General features: G+C 44.9%; 1 protein-coding gene across 1 annotated transcript; it reads right to left on the reverse strand.

The window, feature by feature from the left end:
* Nucleotides 1-874: 874 nt before the first annotated feature.
* ELK4 (ETS transcription factor ELK4) lies at nucleotides 875-19198 on the reverse strand. Its single transcript, XM_059146955.1, has 5 exons — nucleotides 18958-19198; nucleotides 13639-13854; nucleotides 11676-12548; nucleotides 10326-10442; nucleotides 875-9014 (listed from the first exon to the last, which is right to left on the reverse strand). The coding sequence occupies exons 2-5, from the start codon at nucleotides 13843-13845 to the stop codon at nucleotides 8916-8918; spliced, it is 1296 nt and encodes a 431-aa protein (XP_059002938.1). The 5' UTR covers nucleotides 13846-13854; nucleotides 18958-19198; the 3' UTR covers nucleotides 875-8915.
* Between the last annotated feature and the right edge of the window lie 1687 nt (nucleotides 19199-20885).

Genomic DNA, 20885 nt, shown 5'->3' on the forward strand with positions numbered 1-20885 from the left:
GAAAAGAAAGAAAAAAGAAAATGGTGGACCAGATAAGCTTTTTTTACTGGAGGATTTCTTAGAGCTTTCCATTTTCTAATAATGCATTTTGACTCTCCAAGAGTTGGTACCCCCATTTCCCAAACTTATTCGACCTCACAGGACTTTCATTTTAGTGACTATTTTGACCACAGTGGCTTAGGAGGACCCAGCCCTCGTCAGAAGTGGTTCCCGCCCAGCCGCCTGCACATGGCTACCCACGACCTGAAGGGATGCGTCACTGCTGCCCCCAAAGAACCCTCTGTAACTCTATCGGGTCCACACCCGGGGATGGGAGACAGACCTCTGTGATGTAATGGGTGCCACTTAGTAACCCCACTCTCCCCCATGGATCCTGTATCAACTCCCTTCTGAAAGGGCCTCATTTCATTTACTTCATGAACCCAAGTCTCTTATACTGAAAACTACATGAAGAGATAATGTCTAGGGCAGAAATAAGCAAGACATGCTTCTTGTAAGGGCTAGAACGAGTCTACATTTTTAAAACTGTAGAAATTTAAAAAATTTAAAAGCTACATTTTTAAAATTAAAAAGTGAAATTCACAGGTAAAATGAAAAGATTTCACGTGGTGAATAATTTTTCTAGCCCACGCAGTTCTCTTAATTCCTTTTTATATGAAAGATCTTTTACAGTCTCCCCTTTCCACCACCTTTATTCCAACTCAGGCTTTTAATATTTTAATGCAGATACGCATCAAGTAGTTGACAGGCAGGTTTTAATGACAACCGCTAGGAAACTGAACTTATAACTGACACTGATCCATTTAGCAAGGATGAACACAAAGTCCACACAGACCACCTCAAAGGAGGTGAGAGGAGTAATCAATTCAAGAAGTCATTTTGTTAAAAATATTTATTTAAAAAAATACAATTGTTGTCCATATCTAGTTGCACACATATCTATTAACATATCTATATAGTTTTGGACTTCAGTAAATTTGCTACAGTGCTTTCTTAAAGCTAGCTTGCCATTATACAAAGCAAGTTCCTCTGTCAGTTCCTGCATAAAAATAGTTGTTTTTAACATATCCTTCTACAAAGACACACATCACCATTACAGAATTTAACAAAATTTTTGCATAAAACTTGAAGTGATAGAAAAAAGGGTCACCTGACAGGCTATCAACGCAACCCCTGCTGTGTCTGGACCACGCTGAGAACCAGCTACACTCTTCTCTTTTGAAAGCAGCGTATCAGGAAGCCCTCAAAGTGCTACCGCCTTGTCCTCACCCACCTGCGCTCTGTGTGAAGGTGCTCGGCCACATCTGAAGGGAATTCCGGACTCTGGCTAGTTAATCCTAGCCAACCTTAAAACAACCCCCTCTGGTTCCCAACAGGCTAGGACAGACTGCTGAGCGAGAAGACACAGCAGCTGCTCTCCAGCTGCACCAATCATCCGTATGAGTTTAATAAAGGGCAGCGGTCACCATCATTTTAATTGCAGTGTTAGGAAAAAGAAGAAAAAAAGCAATTTTAATACTCTGCAGGTGCCCCTATGAAGACAAGTTCTTAGTGACGTGTTATCTGTCATTCGTGCCCCTGGTAAGTGTGTGCCTGCATCACCTAGCGGTCTCTCACGTACACAGAAGTGCTGGATACCAGACACGGGGAGAGATCGATTTCAACAAACAAGGGGGACAATAAACCAGGAAGGAACGGTCTTCCCAGTCAAGCCGATCCCGACTAGAGGAAAAACCCTGACAGGTTCTTACTACTGCGCATCCCAAACTAAGAGGCGAACGTAAAAGAACACTTCTCTCCGAGGTCTCTAGCAGACATATGCTCATCTTCGGCATCAGACACGGGGTGGATGAAAATCAAATGTTTACTATGTAGTAACACTCAGCCTTCATGCGAGAGCCACACCTGAAGATCCAGTAGGGCTCAGAGAAAATTACAGGTTTATTCTTCAAAATGCAAAGTTATACACTTTTTTTTTTTAAAGCCAACTTGATTATCTGGCCAATAAAGGGTGTAATTCTAAAAACCTGATTTTAGTCAAAAATTGTATTCACCTCAAACCAAGCTACCGGTAGCAGAATGACTGGGCTGAGTGTTTCATATTTAATCTTCCCTACCCACAGAGGTCAGTGAAACTACATGAAGGCAAAAGTGCAGAAACCGATATGACTGTGATTAGGAAACTCAAATGGCCAGACCAAAAAATAGGCCGCGAGTGATCAAAACACTTAATTGTATTAATTTCTATCTTTACATATATGCATATTAGTTAATTTCACTAATCATGAACACAGAAGTACATAAGACATTGCTACTTCCCACATAAGCACTGAATGTAATGTACATATATAGGCCTTGGTAGTACTGGCCTCAAAAACAGGAAATAAGAAATGTCTTTGAAGGGACTGCGTCCCCTAACAGACAATAAGCAACAACGAGTAAACAGAGAAGGAACAGGAAAGTGGACAGTTTACAAAGCTGAGTGTGTTCCATCAACTGTAAATTATTTAAAAAGTCATTTATTTCTACAAAGCACAATATTAAAAGCTTGCAAATGATTTTAAAACATCCTAGCCAAAAGAGCATACCTTATAGAGCCTGAAAGAATAGCCCATTAGGTAATCCATTTGTCTTTTCTCCAAAGAGTCTTAATTCCAGAAAACATAAATGAGAAATAAACATTACTTCTCTGACCCTCAGTATCCTTAGGTCAAAATTAAACAAAATAATCATTAAGTGCTTCCAGTTATTAGTAACAAAACAGTGCTAATAATGGTGCCCCAAAAAGTGCCAAGTGATTTAATACCAGTATGTGGCATTCCCACCCCTGAACTCTATTCTAGGCAGACTTGAATGATTCTACTGGCTAGAACTCTGGCTCGGCCACGGGGAGTGCCCACCCTTGTCCAGAAGGTCCCATGCCTATCCTAGAGTGGCTCATAATCCTTGGAGGGACAAGAGTCAGAATGGGCCCTTATGAGATGGGAAACAAGGCAAAGCTGAAAAGAACATTCAGCCCAAGATACTCTGAGGTTTCTGCTAATGCTGCTTCGGTACAGTTTGGATAAACAGTGCCAGAACTTCCCCAGCATTTCATCAATTCACGGTCAAATCTGTCCTTTAGAAATACTACTCTTGGTATAAAACCGCTCTGTGAGAAACTTAGAACCCACCTTAATGAGGATTCTACACAAAAGCAGACATGTAGAAATGTCAGGAAAGGGCCATGACACGTGTGCAGAAGAGCGGGTCAACATGACTTTGTTCAGCACACGTCATGTGCAGCCTTCTAGTTCTAAAAGGGTGGCAAGCAGTTAGTCTTTAAGGTCTACGATTCTAGGGATTTAAAAATAAATGTGCAAGGGATTTGTTTTTTCAAAGTGGCAACCGCAAAGTGTGGCCGATTTTAAGTTTCAGTATAAAATAGCCTAGGAGCCATCCAAGAGGATGAAAAGTATGTTCCCTCTGGAAGGTTTATTTACACGCACGCACGCGCACACACACGCTCAGTGCATCAGCATAGCCACACATACACAGGTACTCAGCCGATAAGCCAGAATGACTTGGAAGGAAATGCTCTTGTCTCCCTATTACGTCTTTAAAAATAAAATTTTAAACCTCACAAAACTTTCTGATGTGTATTATAACTAAAAAAAAAAAACTAGAGTTCAAGAGCCTTACTATGTTTGATTGTATCCCTCCTGAGTTTTATTAGGGGGTTCATGTAAAAGGATGTTAACAACAGCCTGAATGTCGTGATTTCTGCGGAAAGCCTGAGGGCCAACACCTCCCCTGTCACACCAGCCACTCTGGGCTTCCCGCGTTCGTGACGGATGGCAGCATCCCGGCGACAGCCATGCTCTGGCAGGCTGTCAGTCTATTGCAATTTTTTTTTTTTTTTTCTCCAGAAAAGCCTGAAGAAACTGGCAGCTTTAAATGGAACATGTAAAAACCACATCAACAACTCACCTTTCAGGCTACTCTGTTTACAGGTCAAAACATGACTTTTGTGCTAACAGGTTCCACCAAGTACGAGAAATGAAATCAAACTGCCTTCTTCTCTTGCTTAATACTCTACCACCCACAAGACTTCTAGATTCTAAGATTAAAACTTCAAACTGCAGTAAGCAGAATTCTGATGACTTAAGAGGGGTAACGGGGCTCCTTCTTACAGGTAAAGCCTGCCGCACTGGAACTAACATCTGTTGACCCAAAACCAAGAAGATAATTCACAAAATGTTTTCCACAGGCCCCATTCTCTGGTCAGGGTACTGGCTATAGAAAGATAATTAATGTGGACCTCCACTTCCCTACTGTGGGGTGAACAATGAACTTCTCAGCTCCATTTAGAAATAACAAGTTCTGTTCTCCCCTCAGATAACTGGTGAGTAATCTTTCTAACTTTCCCATTGGTTTGGTAATTCACTCGGAGCTCCAGGTTTCCGCACAAAGACACCTGCACTCGTCTACAGACTGGTCTACACGCCCAAGAGCGGCACCTGCACACAAGTCTAGATTTCGGGTCTAGATAACTAAAATATATACAAGTTAGTGAAATGATCAGTAGCACTGGCCTATTAAGGAAAGTGTTTCTTCAGATGCTGAAATGTTTCAAAAAATCAAAAATCAAAACTTACAAATGCAGCAAGGAAATGAAGGTGGTTATATAGTTCTGCATAAAGCAACTTAAAGTAATTGAGAATTTGTTGGTGAAATATAACATTAATAAGGCCAAAAGTTTGTAAGCAGACTAGTAAAAGTCCTACCTAATCTGGAGAGAAAAGAAACAGGCTGACAAAAATACTATGCAGGAAGCTTGGTAATGGCTTATGCAGGAAAGAAGAATTAATGTAAAATTTCAGGAAGCTGAAGACAAACTGAAGATTTCCTGAAGATTTCCAAACTGAACTTCTAGAGATTTGACATGAAAATCAAATCAAACACGTAAAGGATTTCTCCATGTATCACACAACAAAAGCATCCACCTTTTGTTTTCAAGATCAGACTGGAAATGATACCCCGAGGCAGTGGTCTGTGCGGTGGAGACTGCGGGCTGCCAGAAGTGTGCAAGACAATCTCCTGGGGGCAAGAAGAAAGACTAGAGCTTCCAGTCAAGACTTCCTTTTTATACCATCCTTAATTCTGACTTTTGTGTATGTCTTACGATGTACATGTGACTTTCACACAGTCGTTTACATCTTAATTTATACATACAGGATTTTGCAATAGGAAACTGGTGTTCAAAAACTTTCACGGAGCAAGCTGTGTGTTCAGAAAGGCTGGAGACTGCTTTTCTGAAATGCCAGGGGGTGCTTCCAGGTGCTTAACTTCCCGAGAAACCTACACAACTACCTTTAGAACTTCGTAATCCTAACAAATATTCTGAGATCGGGATGAAACGAGGTTACCGGGCCAGACCTCACCCAATGGGGCAGGCCTGCGGTCAGAGGACCAAGAGCCTGCTGTGCCGGCTACAGCATCCCCAGCCTCTGGCTTCCTTTCCCCTCCAAGCCCAAGTGACACACAGTATGGAAAAAACTAGAAATTGGGCCAGGTGAACAGATTCAACAGACCTGCCTTTTTGGATCTCTAAAACTGTATGTACATTGTCAAGGAATTCTTTTAGTTAAAAAAAAAATCCAGTACCCTTTCACCGTATTTACCCATGTGTGTGTAGATACTGGCTCATGGGCTTACTTTCCCCATCAACATCTGAAGAAGAAATTTACACTCATAATTTAATCATCAAAATGTGGAAAAATTAAACCTACATTTTAATTCTAAGATGCTTATGTTGACTTCTTGAGAATTTCTGGATTATTCCCGTGTATCTATTTTTAAAAATCAATGGAAGTTTTCACCTTTGTTAGAACACATAAAATATGCCATGAGGAATATTACATCACAAAAGCACTGATAAGCCATTAAAAAAAAAAAGATTACTGAAGTTAGACATATGATTTTAATTTTTTATTTTTAAAAATCAGCATATGAATAAGAAAAAAAAAAGATTTTAGAATTTATGTGAAAATCCACCCCGGGACGGAATAAATGAGGTGGCCACCGGCTGCGTGCACGGCTCTGTTCATCCCTTCTCAACACTAAGGCAGTGGCTTAAAATCAGCCAAAGGGGGAGTCATTTACATCATGGAAATCAGCAAATGCTACAATTTATGGACTTTTTCCTTTCCCTTCAGAGAGCCTGGTTGTTAAACATTTCCCAGCCTACAAATGAGCAGATATGGGCCAGAGTAGATGAAAAGCTCAGATGATCCCAGATGTCTCAGAAACTCATTCAACCTGCTCCTTTACCTTAACTTGGGCTACTTTTGGGATATAGCCACAGATACCAAACAGAAGGCTCTCCAGTGAATATTGATCTTAAATGGTAGGTCACCTATTTTGATGCTAAGAACGACCCTGGATATTCAAAAAAAAAAACCAAAAAACAGAAAAAAAACATGAAGCTGAAACTTTTCCAGGAAGGAGGTAGTTTACAAACAGAACGGTCTGCCTCATTCACTTGAGCTCAAGTTGTAAACTTTCATTTAGAAAAGGAAACACAGACACACACACACACACACACACACACCCCCCACACACTTTCCACATCAGTTGATCTCAAACAGAAAGCAGATCATCCGTCTCCTGAGGCCCACACCTCTTGGAGGCTTCCGGGGTAGGTTTACAGACAGAGGACTCACTAAAACTGGTTCCCAGGAAGGTGCTGCGACTGAGTTTTAACGGTGCCCTCGATTCCCAGGCACCCCTGTGCTGAGACAGTTAATCTTCAAAGATATTGTCTACGAAAACAACCAATGGCTTTTCTCCTTTACTTCAAAAAGATAAAATACTTTTGTGCTTTCAAAATTGAAAATATCAAGTTAAATCACGCCATCAATACTTACACTTAAAGTACAAAATAGTCATTAGCCTAATAAAACTATTCCAAAGTGCTGCCGAGAGGTCTACTTTCAAACAAGCATGCGAAGTAAGTGACTCGGTGTGGGAGACAAGTCCCACCGGCTGCTCCCCAGAGCCCTGGGACCCCGTAAGAACAGATGGCAGGTGGCGACCACACGCGAACCACTAACAGGTTTCTGATGCTACAAACAGAAAGACAGCTCCCTGAATATGTCCCTCCATTACCACTAACCTAGCTCGGCTGTCCCACACTACAGCGTCTCTACATGGTACAGAAACGTATTTAAAGTGAGTCTTACACATCTGGAAGATGCTGGTTTGTCTCGGTGTCATTCTGAGCTCTCAAATCCTGAATCCCTCTTTCCACTTAGTTTATGGGACTCAATGAACTGTTTCTAGAGTTAAAAGATGAGGTTAATGGGCAGTGTTGTGGTGGTAGCCGTGGCATATAATCTAATCCTAGACTCTATTTTTTTTTTTGAAGATTTTATTTATTTGTCAGAGAGAGAGAGAGCACACAAGCAGGGGGAGCAGCAGGCAGAGGGAGAAGCAGACTCCCCACTGTGAGCAGGGAGCCCGATGCGAGAATAGATCCCAGGACCCCGGGATCATGACCTGAGCGGGAGGCAGTAGTTTAACCAACTGAGCCACCCGGGCACCCCTAATGCTAGACTTCAAAAGCCACGGTTTTCACCAATTCCACTGCGATGTTGGTATCGATTCAGTCTGGAGGCTCCAGAGCATCGTCCGCATCTGCACTGATTACCGTGCGGTCGAAGTTTCTCAATGTGGTAAGAGAGAGAGGAAGGCCTCCGTTTCTCCCTACTAACATGAACAATGCAATCCCTGCATATGAGCTTCCAAACCAATTCTGCTGCTCTCTCACTAAAAAACACTTTGCCAAAGAAATAAGCACACCTTCACCTCACCGTAGACTTGGAGGCTTTGCCTTGCTTTGTGTCTTCCTCATCACATCTTTAAAACTAGCACAGCCCCTAACAACCTTAAGTTTAAAAGAAGGTAAACGTGCAGTAGAAAATAGGGTAAGACGAACAGAAAAGAGAAAGTCTCTTCTAACTGGGACAGCCCCGCATGTTGTTTCAAGTTATCCAGCTGAACGTTTTACTCAGAGATGCCTCCGGACTTCAACACCCGGTTTCCTCCTAAAAGCCATCACTTAACCAGGCTGTGTACCACGGGGGTGTAATCACCCCACCCAGAGAGCCGACGGCACTTCCATGCTAGAGGTGGGCTCCCCTGCTCTCACTGGTTGTTGCAAACACCATCTTAACCCCAGGTTTAAAACACCTTCCTATGTTGCAACAGACTAGGAGGCTCCGAGCTCTGTTCACAAGTTGAGACAAGATCACACATGCGGCTGAGAAACCCACCACGATGCAAGAGGTCTTTTCTGCGGATTGCTTACATACGTTACTCTTCAAGCCAGACAGAATCTCCCCCACAGTGTGTGTGGACAGGCATGACTGCTTTTTCTTCACTGCTTGTGCACAGCTCACTTTTTGTTTTTCCAGAGAACACACTTAGTCGTGAAGATATGACCAACTGCAGTTAACATTTCTCCAAATAATACACGCAAAGCATAACTGTTTTCCTGGCCAAAGGGTCCCAGTAAGGCAAAAGGAGTAACTTTGTTCTTAACTGCTCTTGCGAACCATAGCTAGCTGCTAAACCCCACCAAAAATTGAACACAAAGCTCAAAATATTAGAAAGGAAGGAAGGAAGGAAGGAAGGAAGGAAGGAAGGAAGAGGGAGGTGGAGCTTGGACTCCAATTAAGGCATTTTTCTATACAGTCCAACTTGAGTCATATTCAAAGAGAATCTTAAAAAGGCATTTCAATGGGGAATGGCAAAAATCACAATAGTCTATTATTAGCATTGTAGAACTATTAACTGCTCACTTCAAAGGTAATCATGTTGAATGTCTCTCTGTTTCTTTACTCCTCGGTTCTCTCATTCCACAAGTGCATAGGTTATGTTTTCTGTAAATCTGGGGAAAACGGGCCAGGGGTGGGTGGTCCATCAAGGCCAGACACAGTGAACGGTCCATGACTGTTCAGTACAGAAGGAAACTGGGAAAGAAAGTAAAACACATTATCATCCTATTACTCAACCCCAACTTTCAACTTTCTGTCCCTGCCAGAGTCCCTGAGGCAGAATGTGAAAGCCGCCTGTAGTGGCTCACCGGACAAAGGTAGTAACCATTTATCACCGAAGAATAGGATGTCACAGCAAAAACGTTAAAGAAAAAAGTGTTTGTCCTTCATAAGGACAAACTTCCCTCATAGCCTAAAGTATACAGGTTTACGTTTAACTTCACACGAAGGTTTTAGAAAGTTCACCCATGCCCTATAGAGTGTAACTCAATTACAAACCAAATCATAGACTGTCAAAAGGATATCCAGAAAGAGATGCCCATCTATGAACTCTATGTGTAACTGGTGCAAATAGCTATGGGGTGCTCATGCTAGAACAGAGCCCCCCATCATGTATTCTAAGACCAGTTCTATAGGGAGAACACTGCTAGAGCACTGTGCCTTTGGTTAATGTCTTAGATCATTCTAGAACTCCATCATCTGTGAGAGACAAAGAAAAATGGAAAAATAAAATATGAAACATTCTCAACACTTTCTATTCAATAATTCAAAAACTTTAAAAAAAAAAAAAAAGAAGTAGCTTTTTTAATTTTCTTTTTTTTCTTTACCATTTCATTTCCAAAAGAACAAATGAAAAAAATTGCAAAGTATAAGAAAATTTCCCAGCGAGCCACCCCTAAATAAGTGAATGAGTCAACCAAAATAAACTCTGCAAGCTGTAAAGTCTAGATGCTGGGGGAAAAATAATGGTTGAACGCTCTGAGACCTTCCCTGTGATCTCAGTTAAGGGATACTACAATATCCGTTTTTTAAAACATGTATTTAAAATGTTTGTAAGTATCAATTCTAAATGAGTGAGAAACAGAGGAGTATTTGATAGACCATTCTCAAAAGTTTTCTCTTTTTTAAAAATCCTCAGATAAAAGTAGATTCTCCTGCCAATTTTCTCTCACACAAACACACGCTTGTATTTGCCGTTTTTTCAAAAAAAGAGAAAAAAGGGGGGGATTTCTAGCACTTAAAATGACAAAGAAATTGGGTGTGTTCAAAAATCTACACAGTGCTGAACAATTCTGGGTCTAACTGAAATGCATGGAACAGTAAAGAATGCAAAGGAAGCATGGCTATGCGTATCTGCCAGAGCTGTCCACTGGCTTGCATTAACCCTCGGAAAGCGTATTTATTAAACAGAACTTTTGTAAGGACAAGGAGTGAAGACACGGTCTTTCTCCTCTTTCTGCCTGTGCCAGGCCCCAACAGCAGGAGACGGGCTTGGAGGTGACTCACCTGGAAGAGTGTGTTAGCACCTTGCAGTCTGGCTGGACTCAGGGGAGCGACGGGGCTGAGAGTACTCCAGAAGTGGATGCTGGAGAGCAAGGGGCTGGGCGTCAGCAAGATGGGCGTCTGCAAAATGCAAAACAAACCCAGTCACTAGGTGACTCACCAGGATGTGTTTCCACCTTATAGTAACACACCAAGAGCCCTGAACCCAAATCTTTTTTTAAAGATTTATTTGAGAGAGAGCGAGCGCGTGTGCGCGCACATGTACACAAGCGGGAGGAGGGGCTGAGGGAGAGGGAGAAGCAGACTCCAGGCTGAGCACAAAGCCCAGTTCAGGGCTTGATCCCAGGACTCCAGGATCAGGAACTGAGCTAAAGGCAGATCCTTAAATGACTGAGCCACCCAGACGCCTCAACCCTGAACCCAAATATTGTCCTCTTCTCCGCTAAGTAGGTCTGAGATTTTTCATGAGGAGAAACTCAGAAATTATTTTTACAACCTAAGTAAGATAAAGGGCAAATATTTTCTAACGTGTTTTGTAGGGTCTTTCCCAAATTGAGAGCCCAATCTGGTCACGTGCAGAAAAATAACGGGTAACTAAAGTCACAAACACAGTTCTCCTTAGTAACGGGGAGCCTGGGAGTCATCCATTTAAATGCTACACGGCTGGCGCCTGGATGGCTCAGTCAGTTAAGCGTCAGACTCTTGATTTTGACTCAGGTTATGATCTCAGGCTCCTGGGATCAAGCCCCACGTTGGGCTCTGGGCTCAGCACAGAGTCTGCCCCTCCTGCTCCACTCATGCTCACTCTGTCTCTAAAAAACAAAACAAAAAAATTTTTGAGAGATTCTCTCTCTTCCTCTCCCTCCCCATCCCCTCTCCCTCTCTTAAATAAATAAATGTTACAGGACACGAGCAAGTTAAGAAATAGCTAATGTAACTATACAACTTTGTTTCTCAACATCACACCAACTGGTTTTCTTTAGGTTCCCAGGATTTACTGTTTTCTAGCTTTTGACGCTATCATTATTTTTGTATAAAATACCACTGAGTCTTATAAGGACTCCCCTCCAAAAAAGCGAGAGTGACAGTCGTTGCTTTAGGAGGAGCCTGACAAGTATTTCTTGGTTTGCAGAGACAATGAGTCCTTTCAGAGCCCTTCTAGAGCTCCTCCAACCCTCGCCTGCAGCAGCTCCGATCAGGTGCAGAACCGGGTGACTCCCATGGGGGTCAAGTCCGCCTTTCTCGTGCAGACCCAAGCAGCGGCATGAGAACAGGCGGTTATCAGTTCTGGATTTGTTTTAAAAGGGGAGTCAATGCAATCATCAGTGGCCCCAGAAAGTGAGAGGCCGTTACCTGTGAGAAAAGGGCCGGCGTCAGAGAAGCTGTGGGGAGAGACGGGCTCAGTATCCCCAGCGGGCTTGGGTCGCTGCCCGTGATCACCAGGATGGGCGCCAGCTCTAACCCTTTGGGTTTCTTGGATCTTGAGGAATTACTTGTTTTGTCCTTTTCCAGCAAAGCTGAATCCTGGTCTTTAGGTTCTAGTGACAAGTTCTCTGGAAGCTCCATGGGCTGTGATGCCACTGACTCAAGGTCCGTGTCAAGGTCGGGATGCGGACTCAGTGGTGGCGAAGGTGTCCTCGGGGGCTCCTGCATAGAAGGGGAGGTCGAGGGCCCAGGGGATGCGGCAAAGGTGCCGGGGCCGCTGGGGGCAGTGGCCGGGGCTTCCAGGGCGGGCAGTCTGGGGGAAGCCAAAGTCTCCAAGGCTCGGAGAGGGTCTTCTGAAGACGGAGAAATGCCCGGGCAAGCCGACGCGGCGGCAGCAACAGGTTCAACCGGAAGCTTCTTGGAAGGCGTTGTTACAAATCTGATGACAGACGGTGTTGGCTCCTGGGGCGGCTTCTTCTCTGCCAGCTTCTCGGCCGGACTCTCGATCTTTATAGGTCTGAAGAGCTTCTTGTTGGAGGAGTTCAAAGAGTTGAGCGTGAAGGAAGAATACAAGCCGGAGTGGATGTAGTCATTGCGGCTAGAGGCCCGGGCCCCGGGCTGCAGGGGCTTCTCTCTGCCCCCGCTCTCGGCGTCCCTGGAGCCGCTGCCCACCTCGCTGCAGCTCACGACCTCACAGTCTCCCTCGGTCCTGCCCACGGTCAGGGGGTCCATTTTCAAAATCTCTGGGTAAGACACAAACTTGTACACAAACTTCTGACCATTCACTTTTTTAATGATATTCTGTAGATAAATGAAATAAGCATGCTTACACTTTCTTGTCAATGCACTTCCCACAGCTCAGAAGAAACAGACCTAATAAGGGTCTCTATTGGGCAAGCAGTTTCCTTAAGAGCTTCAAAATCACCCACACTGATCTAGCTGTACCAAACCCAGGTCCTAGCACTATGGAGCCGAAGCAGAGTGTATTTAAATGTCTTATGAACAACTGACATGACCTATTAGGTAAGTAAAAGAGAGGTTTTAGTTGCCTGACACCCTCAAGCAAATTATCTGTATTAAGTCAAAGATCCCTGAACTGCGGTCTCAAACAATCCCAAAGTGCCAGCCGTTCGCATCCTGAGTGAGCACAAGGAGAACACTCTGTCTGCTGGGCCCTCTACTTCCTTCTGCAGCTCCGGTCCTTCCTTACCCCACACCCCCATGGGGAAAACGGATAAGACCAACCACTTAAAGGTGAAAAAAATTAGGATCTCAGTTTCTCATTTTAACTTTATCCATTTAAGCTATTCGTTTCACCTCAGAGCCCAAAAACGTATCCAAAATAATAAGAAATTAAACAAAAAATAAACTTTAACTAAGAAATCAAATCTGTGCACTAACAGCTATTATTTAAAGTATTAATCTGGTTTCTCTGGGTTAAATTAAAAAGTGAAGCTACAAAACCGGCATGTATATGACAACTTTTAAATTGTGATACACATGAGAATGTTTTATTTTGTCCTCAAGAATCTCAAATTTTCTCTTCCTTATTCCCAACCCTACACTCACTTTTTCTTTAAAGACAACTGCAACTAGGAACAACGCATGCGTGAAGAGTGGGAACTAGAGCTGAACACTGACATGTTTCCCCCCCCCAAATCCCAAACTGCTGAAGTTATGAAATAAACTGGATCAATAAAGCCAGGACAGTGATCATTTTGCAGTGTACACAAGTATCAAATCATTATGCTGGACTGCTACAACTAATATAATGTTTTATGTCAATTACACCTCAGTTTAAAAAGGTTTCAAAAATAAACCAGGATGTTAGTCCCTTATAACCTCATCAGGAGAGAGGAACCGTTCTTGATCTGAGGCGGATGTATATTACCTTTACATAATAGTATCTGAGAGCTCGGCTGAGTTTGTCGTAATTCATATTAGGCTTGTTCTTACGAATCCCCCAGAGACGAGCCACCTCTTCCGCCTGCAAGAGCTTGAACTCCCCATCGTTAGAGGTCCAGCTGATCATGTGCTTGTTCTGAGGCTCCTGTAGGAGCTGAAGGAGGAACTGCCACAGGGTGATCGCACTGTCCATAGCAGTGAGCTGAAAGAAGCACACAGGTAAGACACATGAGAAATTAACAGCCGGCACTAACAGGACACGCACCGTACGCCAGGCACTGTGCTCCAGAAGCATTACTTCCTTTCCTTCCCCCAACAGTCCAATCCTACAAAACAGACAGCCTTGCAGCCTCATTTCACATTTGAAAAAACAGATTCAGAAAAGAGTTAAGTCCGAGGCCAAGGAGGTAAATGGTGGAGCAGACATTTAAACCCAGGCAATCTGCACCCAGAGCCCGAACTCTTAAGCAAGGAATACTGCTTAAGAAAAGTCCTGCTGGAAGATAAAGTGAGTTCCTTAAGTCACAGGAGCAGTGTGATGACTGCCGATCACCAGAGGACCGCTGTTACTGAAGTTTTATAGAAGCTCATGGCCCTACCCTCTGAGCCCACCATTTAAATCAAGCAACTTGGTTTATTTGCCAGAAGTATGTGTGTCTTCTGGCAAATAAACCAAGTGACCTGAAGATGTAGGGAGTAATCATAATCTACTCTTGCTCCACTGGCATTTCTCCTCCAAATCCTTTCTGTTCTCATAAATTAATTTACATTTAAATTGGCAGCAGTGAAAATTCAGAAAATGCTCCCTGATTTAATTTACAAATTCTGTCACCTTTTTAGTTTTTTAAAGGAGACTCCATTCCCAATGTGGAGCCTGAACTCACAACACTGAGATCAAGAGTCGCGTGCTCTACTGACTGAGCCAGCCAGGTGCCCCTACAGATCCTCCTTCTTTGATGAGTGGCCTTTATTTATCAAGACATGAAATAAAAAATCATTCAATGTCTCAGGTTTTAGGATTTCCCTGTTTAGGCCAGAGTTTCTCAATTTTGGCTCCTCTGATATTTGGGGCCAGAGAATTCTTTATTCCTAAAGGAATTTTTTTTTTTTGAGATTTATTTATTTGGGGGCGCCTGTGTGACTTAGTCATTAGGCATCTGCCTTCCGGCTTAGGATGTGGCCTCAGGGTCCAGGGAGCTAGTCCCATGTTGGGCTCTCTCTACCACTCCCCCTGCTTGTGTTCCCTCTCTCATTCTCTGCCAAATAAATAAATAAAATCTTTAAAAAAAAAGATTTATTTATTTGGGGCACCTGCCTTCAGCTCGGGTCATGATCTCAGGATCCTGGGGTCACACCCTAAGTCAGGCTTCCATTTATATGAAATGTCCAGAATAGGCAAATGTATTCAACACAGAAAGCAGATCAGTGGTTGTTAGGGGCTAGATGGAGAGAAGAATGGGGAGTGACTGTTTATGGGTTGATGTAAATATTCTGAACTTAAGACTGTGGTGGTGGTTACAAACTCTGAATATACTAAAACCACCATACTGTACAACTTAAGTAGATGAATTTTATCTCAATAAAGATGTTAAAAACAAACACTATAAATATTACAAAACCATAGGTCTTAGGAGCCTAATTCTAACAATGTGTAACTCACAAAGGATGGGATCCTTGAAGGTCAACTATGTCTGCTCCCAAAAAAGGCAGGAGATAAGAAACTACCAGAAGATAGCTGGGCTTCTAGAACTTTTCCGAGACACTCAAAATGTCCTTCGATAATCCTCAACTGCCACTTTGAAGCTAGTTACAGATACTGTCATCCAAAAGTAGAGATGGGAAAATAAAAAAGAACAGGAAACAGAAGTCTCCAGTCACATAGTTAATGGAGAGGCTGAGCCCAGGAATCCAAGTCTCTCTCCTCCCAGTCACCAATCTGTTCCTCAGGAGAACCACTCCCTAGGTGGGTAACTGCATCCACAGGGCAGTACAATTAGATACTAAGTGATAATGACCTACAAATTGGAAGTATGACTTTGATGCTAAGTAGCCCTCCCCTGCTAACCTTTCCCATAGCCTCACTTAAAAGGAGTTAAAAGAGTAGTTTTAGGGGTTACCAGGCTGGCTCAGGCAGTGGAGCATGAGACTTCTGATCTTAGGATTGTGAGTTCAAACCTCAGGCTGAGAACAGGGCTTACTTAAATAAAAAAGAGTGATTTTATAGTCTGATCCATCAAGTATTGGGGGGCGGCAGGAGGGGGATGCCATTTCTCTCAATTTACCAGAGACCCTTTCTTCTAATGATATCTGCTCATGGCTAGTTACTTTTTAAATTATACATGCTTCCCACTTAAATGACTTTTTTTTTTTTTTTTTTTTTTTTTTTTTAGTCTAAACCTGTTAAAAGTACTCCCTAGTAAATTTTAGCTTAACCAAAGAACTGTCTCCATATTTCCAGACACCATCTTCATACCAAGAATGCCTAGCCGGGCTCCTGTGACTTATCAGTTAGGTGTCTGACTCTTATCTCAGCTCAGGTCTTGATCTCAGGGTCCTGAGTTCAAGCCCCATACTGGGCTCCCATGGAGCTTACTTTTAAAAACTAAACAAAACAAAACAAAACAAAACAAAAAAAACAATGCTTACAGAGGTCGGGTATGAATGTGGGGGGTGGTGCAGAGAGAGAACATGATGGGGAGAGGAAACAGGGGAGACAGGGAGGGAAGGGATAGAGAGAGGGAGGGGAAAAGATGAAGGACAGAGCTAAAATCTCAGAACAATTACAAATTTGGTGCCTGTAATTCTATTTGATTTGGAAGAATTGCCATACTAAATTCTATAGTCTTAATACCTACCATGTAGATAATGCTTGAGCCCCATGGGTTTATAATGGTTAAGATAAACACGCAAAGACAGAAATAAGCATCAACATCTCCACAATGAGCACAGGAGTGCCATTCTGGGCAAAGAAGAGGGTCCCCCAAGTATGCGTGTACCCACAGGGGCTCAGGTTTCACCTTTCAACTTCTACTTTCCCTTCTGGTTATTAAGGGAGCGCAGGGACTGAGTCAAATGCTGGTGAGCTGCTGCTGCTGCTACTTTGGGGCAGAACCTAACTGTAGTGGAAAATGCTGATGCTTTTTTAGTATTTTACAGTGCCTCTGGGATAGAAGGTTGTTTAGAATCAAAGGACATTGTGGTTTTGGAATGAAGCACTGGAAAAGAATGTTCTTTTGCAAAAAACTAACATGGATATGAAATGGACATCTTCAGTGGGCGATTTAAAGGAATATTTTACTCATTCAATTCTAATATCAGGTCATACTCTATTGAAAAGTTGGGTGGACCTCTGGGTATACAGTCAAGCTGAACTCTTCATTTCAGTTTCTAAAAATGTGCTATCAGGGGCACCTGGGTGGCTCAGTTGTTAAGCCTCTGCCTTCAGCTCAGGTCATGATCTTCAGGGTCCTGGGATCAAGCCCCGCATCGGGCTCTCTGCTCAGCGGGGAGCCTACTTCTCTGCCTACTTGTGATCTCTCTCTCTCTCTCTCTCTCTCTGTCAAATAAATAAATAAATAAATAAAAATTTTAAAAAGGTGTGCTATCAATGTGAAATTCAATTATTTCCTCAGGCACAAAAGAGAACTAAGGAAAAAAACTTCCAGAAGGCAGTTATTAAAAAGGTGAAATGATGAGTCGAAAAATACAAATACTTTTATTCTAACTACTTATCAATAAAAACCTTTACTTTGTCACAGAAAAGCTCTGAGTTTTCTAAAGTTATACTTCAAGAAGAGCTTTTCAGAAGTGTAACAAGGGAGAGAAATACTTAACTGTTGCAAATAAAAGAACATGACTGAGAGTTAAATGTTGAAACTGTTAACACTTCAAAGACAGATCAATCCCAGAGGTAAACTGAAAGAAAGCATGTTGAAATAACCTATTAGGGAAAGGAAGTCTCTAGTAAATGAAACTTTTTCCACCCTAAACATGTTTATAATACACACAGCCCAGTTGCTGTGGTGACCCAGAGCCCAACTATTTTTCAGAAACAGCAGCTAAGATCCAAATATTAAAGGTCTCCAAATTCAGCGTGCTGCTTAAATAAAACCAAACCAAATTATGTATCAAGACTAGTTCTGAATTAAAATCACCATCGTTTATGAGAAGTAATCAGGAATCTCTTCACTGTTCAGTACCCTATATTACGAAAATAGTAAATGTATAGTTACATTGCCCTAAAACTTGAAAACAGTATTTCCCTAAGAATATAATGCATTTCACTTTTGCAGTTTTAAGTAAAATCAAAGAAAGGGAGTTCCTGACGGGGCGGTGGGGGAGGGTGGACAGAATCCTACAACATCTTCATGAAAACACCACTGACAGTCCTAAATATTAAAGCACCAAGTTTTCCCTCGCAGTGGGGTGGTGGCTAGGAGCGCGCAAAGGGGAAGGGAGGACCTGACCCACCGCTGTGATGAGGAAGAGACTCCAGAGTGAATGCCCTAAACTTCAAATACAACAGCCTGGGAAAAAGCCAAGTAAGTGAGTGAGTGAGAGAGAGAGAGAGTGTGTGTGTGTGTTTGTTTTGTTTTGTTTTTTACTACTTCCATCAGTGAACAATACCCCTTATTTCCTGCCAGGGCCAGTTAATTAATATTCCTCCCCCAAAAGATGTTTCCAATTGATCCTCCCAGGAACCAAGAAGCGACCAGCCTCGCCGCGGCTGTACATTAGGCGGAAAGTCAAGGGTGGAGGGGGCTCGCAGGACAGAAGTAGAAAAAGAAATGAAACTTGACACCGGATGAAGAGCGAGCTCGGGGAGAGGAGGAAACTTCGGCGACCGTGTGCCCCAGAGCAGATCAAAGTCCGGGGAAGAGCCGCAACCTCACGCGGCCTCGGGAAGCGCTGAATTACTGTACTTTCATTTTCCAACTTCCTGTCACCACAGAGAGTCAGAACTCACCCCCTCCCCGGCCGAAGAGCCACTGCCACCCTGTGCCCCAGGGACCTGAGGGGACCACGCGCGGCCCCGGACGCTCCGCGGTCCACCTGCGCGCGCTGCGGCTGCGGGCCGGGCAGGGCGGGCCGGGCAGGGCGGGCCGGGGGCGGGTCCCGGGGGAGCGCGCGCCCGCCCCCGCGCCCGCCGCCGCGCTCACTTCCTGTTGTGCTGCCGGCCCACCCCTGCCCCCCGGCCCCGGCCCCGGCCCCGGCTCCTGCTCCCCTTTCCCCGCGTCTGGGGGCGGCGGTCGCGAGAGCCCCAAGGGGCGCGGGGTGGACGGGGCGCGCGGGGCCGGCCGCTCACCGAGGCCGGGCGCGGGGCTGCCTCTGGGTCTCCGCCTGGAGCGCGATGCTTCTCTCTGCCCGCCGCCTCCTCACGCCGGGAGCTCGAGGACGGCGCGGCAGCGGCAGCGGCTGCGACCCCCGCGGCGGAGCCGAAGAAGGCGGCGGCGGCCGAGCGGAGCCCGCCGGGTACCCGCAGCCGCCCGCATCGCCCGCCGCCGCCGCGCCCGCCGCGGCTCCTCGCGCCCCGCCCTCCCCGCCCCCGCACGCGGCGGTGGCGGCGGCGGCGCGGGTCGTGGGGCCGCTACCCGCCGGGCGCGCGCTCGGGGCGTTCCTCGCCGGGGCCCGGCCTGCCAGTCGCTCCGCGGCCGCCGCCACTCTCAAACCCCCCGGCTACGTCGGGGCCCTTCCCAGACGCCGCTGCTGCCGCTGCGCGTCATTTCCGGGGCGGGAAGGGCGGAGCCGCTGCCGTCGGCGGTGCGGGGTCGTGAGCGACGGCGTCTTCGCGAGCTCGCGGGGACGGGTTGGGGCGCGGTGCGAGTGTCCCCTGGAGTCCCGCACTGGCCGCTCTGCTCCGGACTAAGCGTCCGACCGAGTCCGGCGCCCCGGAGCTGCATCTATGTGGGGCACTCCCGGACGGGTGGGGGCTCCGCGTCTCCCGCGGCTGGGAGAGGGGGTGCCGCTCGCCGGGCGGCGGTCGGGGGACCACCTGTGTTGTGGCTAAGCAAAAGCGTGAGAGCTTCTCTCTTCTGGGCCACTCGTCCTGCCTTTTCCCCGGCCGAGTGGACGGAGGAGTTGGTGCTGCCGCAGCTTGCTGTCCCAAGGACCGGCTCCCGGGACACGACGAACACCCCCAGTGACTGTGAAATCAGCGCTGCAGCTCACTGGCCCGGGGTGTGACGGATGAAGTCAGCCCTGGAATCCAGTCGAGCTTTCACCCCTCACTGTCTTGGAGACCTTAATAACTTTCTTAACTTCCCAAAAAGTTTCATCGTCTGTGAAACGGAGAGAGCCCAGTCTCCTAGAACTGTGACGATCAAAGCAGATCGGGCGCTCCAGTCACCCGGCAGAGTTCCTAGCACATAGGTTCTCATTAAATAGAATTCTTAAGCAACCAAGTCACACTTGGTACTAAATACTACTTGAGTAATTCAGCAGCAGAAGGGGTGCAGTCAGTATGCTAGACTGCTAAACAAACCCCCGAAGAAATAGATTGCATATTCTTTTAAAGGAGAAACCAGAAGGCTGGTGTGTGAGCTCCCTTTACGCGACCATTTACTACCTGGAAGACCTGCAGGGAGTTGCTTAACCTCTGAACCTCAGCTCCTCCTGTAAAATGAGGATGATCATGTGTAGCATTGCTGAAAAGATCGAATGAGATAAAGACTGTCATGTACTTAATGCATTTCCTGGCACATACTAGACACCCCACCAAATGGTGATGTCAATTACTTTTGCCTCCACCTCACCCCCAGAACTGGATTCAAGGTAAAATTAACTGAACTCACTGAGTAAAGTGTGATCCTATTATCCCGGGTAAGCTTCTCGAAGAGCATTGGCACGTCATTTTATTTCCAACCTCCTCCACCCTAAGACAGAGTAATTATAACACAGAGGTATTCCTGTAAAAGCAACACTGCCAAGAGATGTTACCTTTTTAAAAATAATTCTGCCAGAGGATGTAAACATATTTTCATTAAGAGGAAACGTGCAATAACTGAAAAACACTAGCACTCTTGGCTTCTGATATAAAATGTTTCCTCACAACAGTTTCCATTTTAGAATGGAGGGGTTGGTGGTGGAGGGGGGTGGAGGGGAGGGAAAAATAAGAATTATTAAAGTAGGCTGTTTAAGATACACCCTTGGGAACATTTGTTTATAGAAAGATTTCATTTCAAGCCTTAGACCAAGAACAGTGAAAGGTTGTGGAACTCGTCAACAGACTACCGT

The sequence above is a fragment of the Mustela lutreola genome, chromosome 14, assembly GCF_030435805.1.
Source record: "Mustela lutreola isolate mMusLut2 chromosome 14, mMusLut2.pri, whole genome shotgun sequence".
NCBI classification, from domain to species: Eukaryota; Metazoa; Chordata; class Mammalia; order Carnivora; family Mustelidae; genus Mustela; species Mustela lutreola.

Coding starts and splice junctions, on each gene's coding strand:
- ELK4 (XM_059146955.1), bottom strand. CDS start 13,845: ATGGACAGTGCGATCACCCTGTGGCAGTTCCTCCTTCAGCTCCTACAG. Junction 12,549..13,638: donor TCAGATACTATTATGTAAAG/GTAATATACATC, acceptor ATTTATCTACAG/AATATCATTAAAAAAGTGAA. Junction 9,015..10,325: donor GTGCTAACACACTCTTCCAG/GTGAGTCACCTC, acceptor TTTCTTTCCCAG/TTTCCTTCTGTACTGAACAG.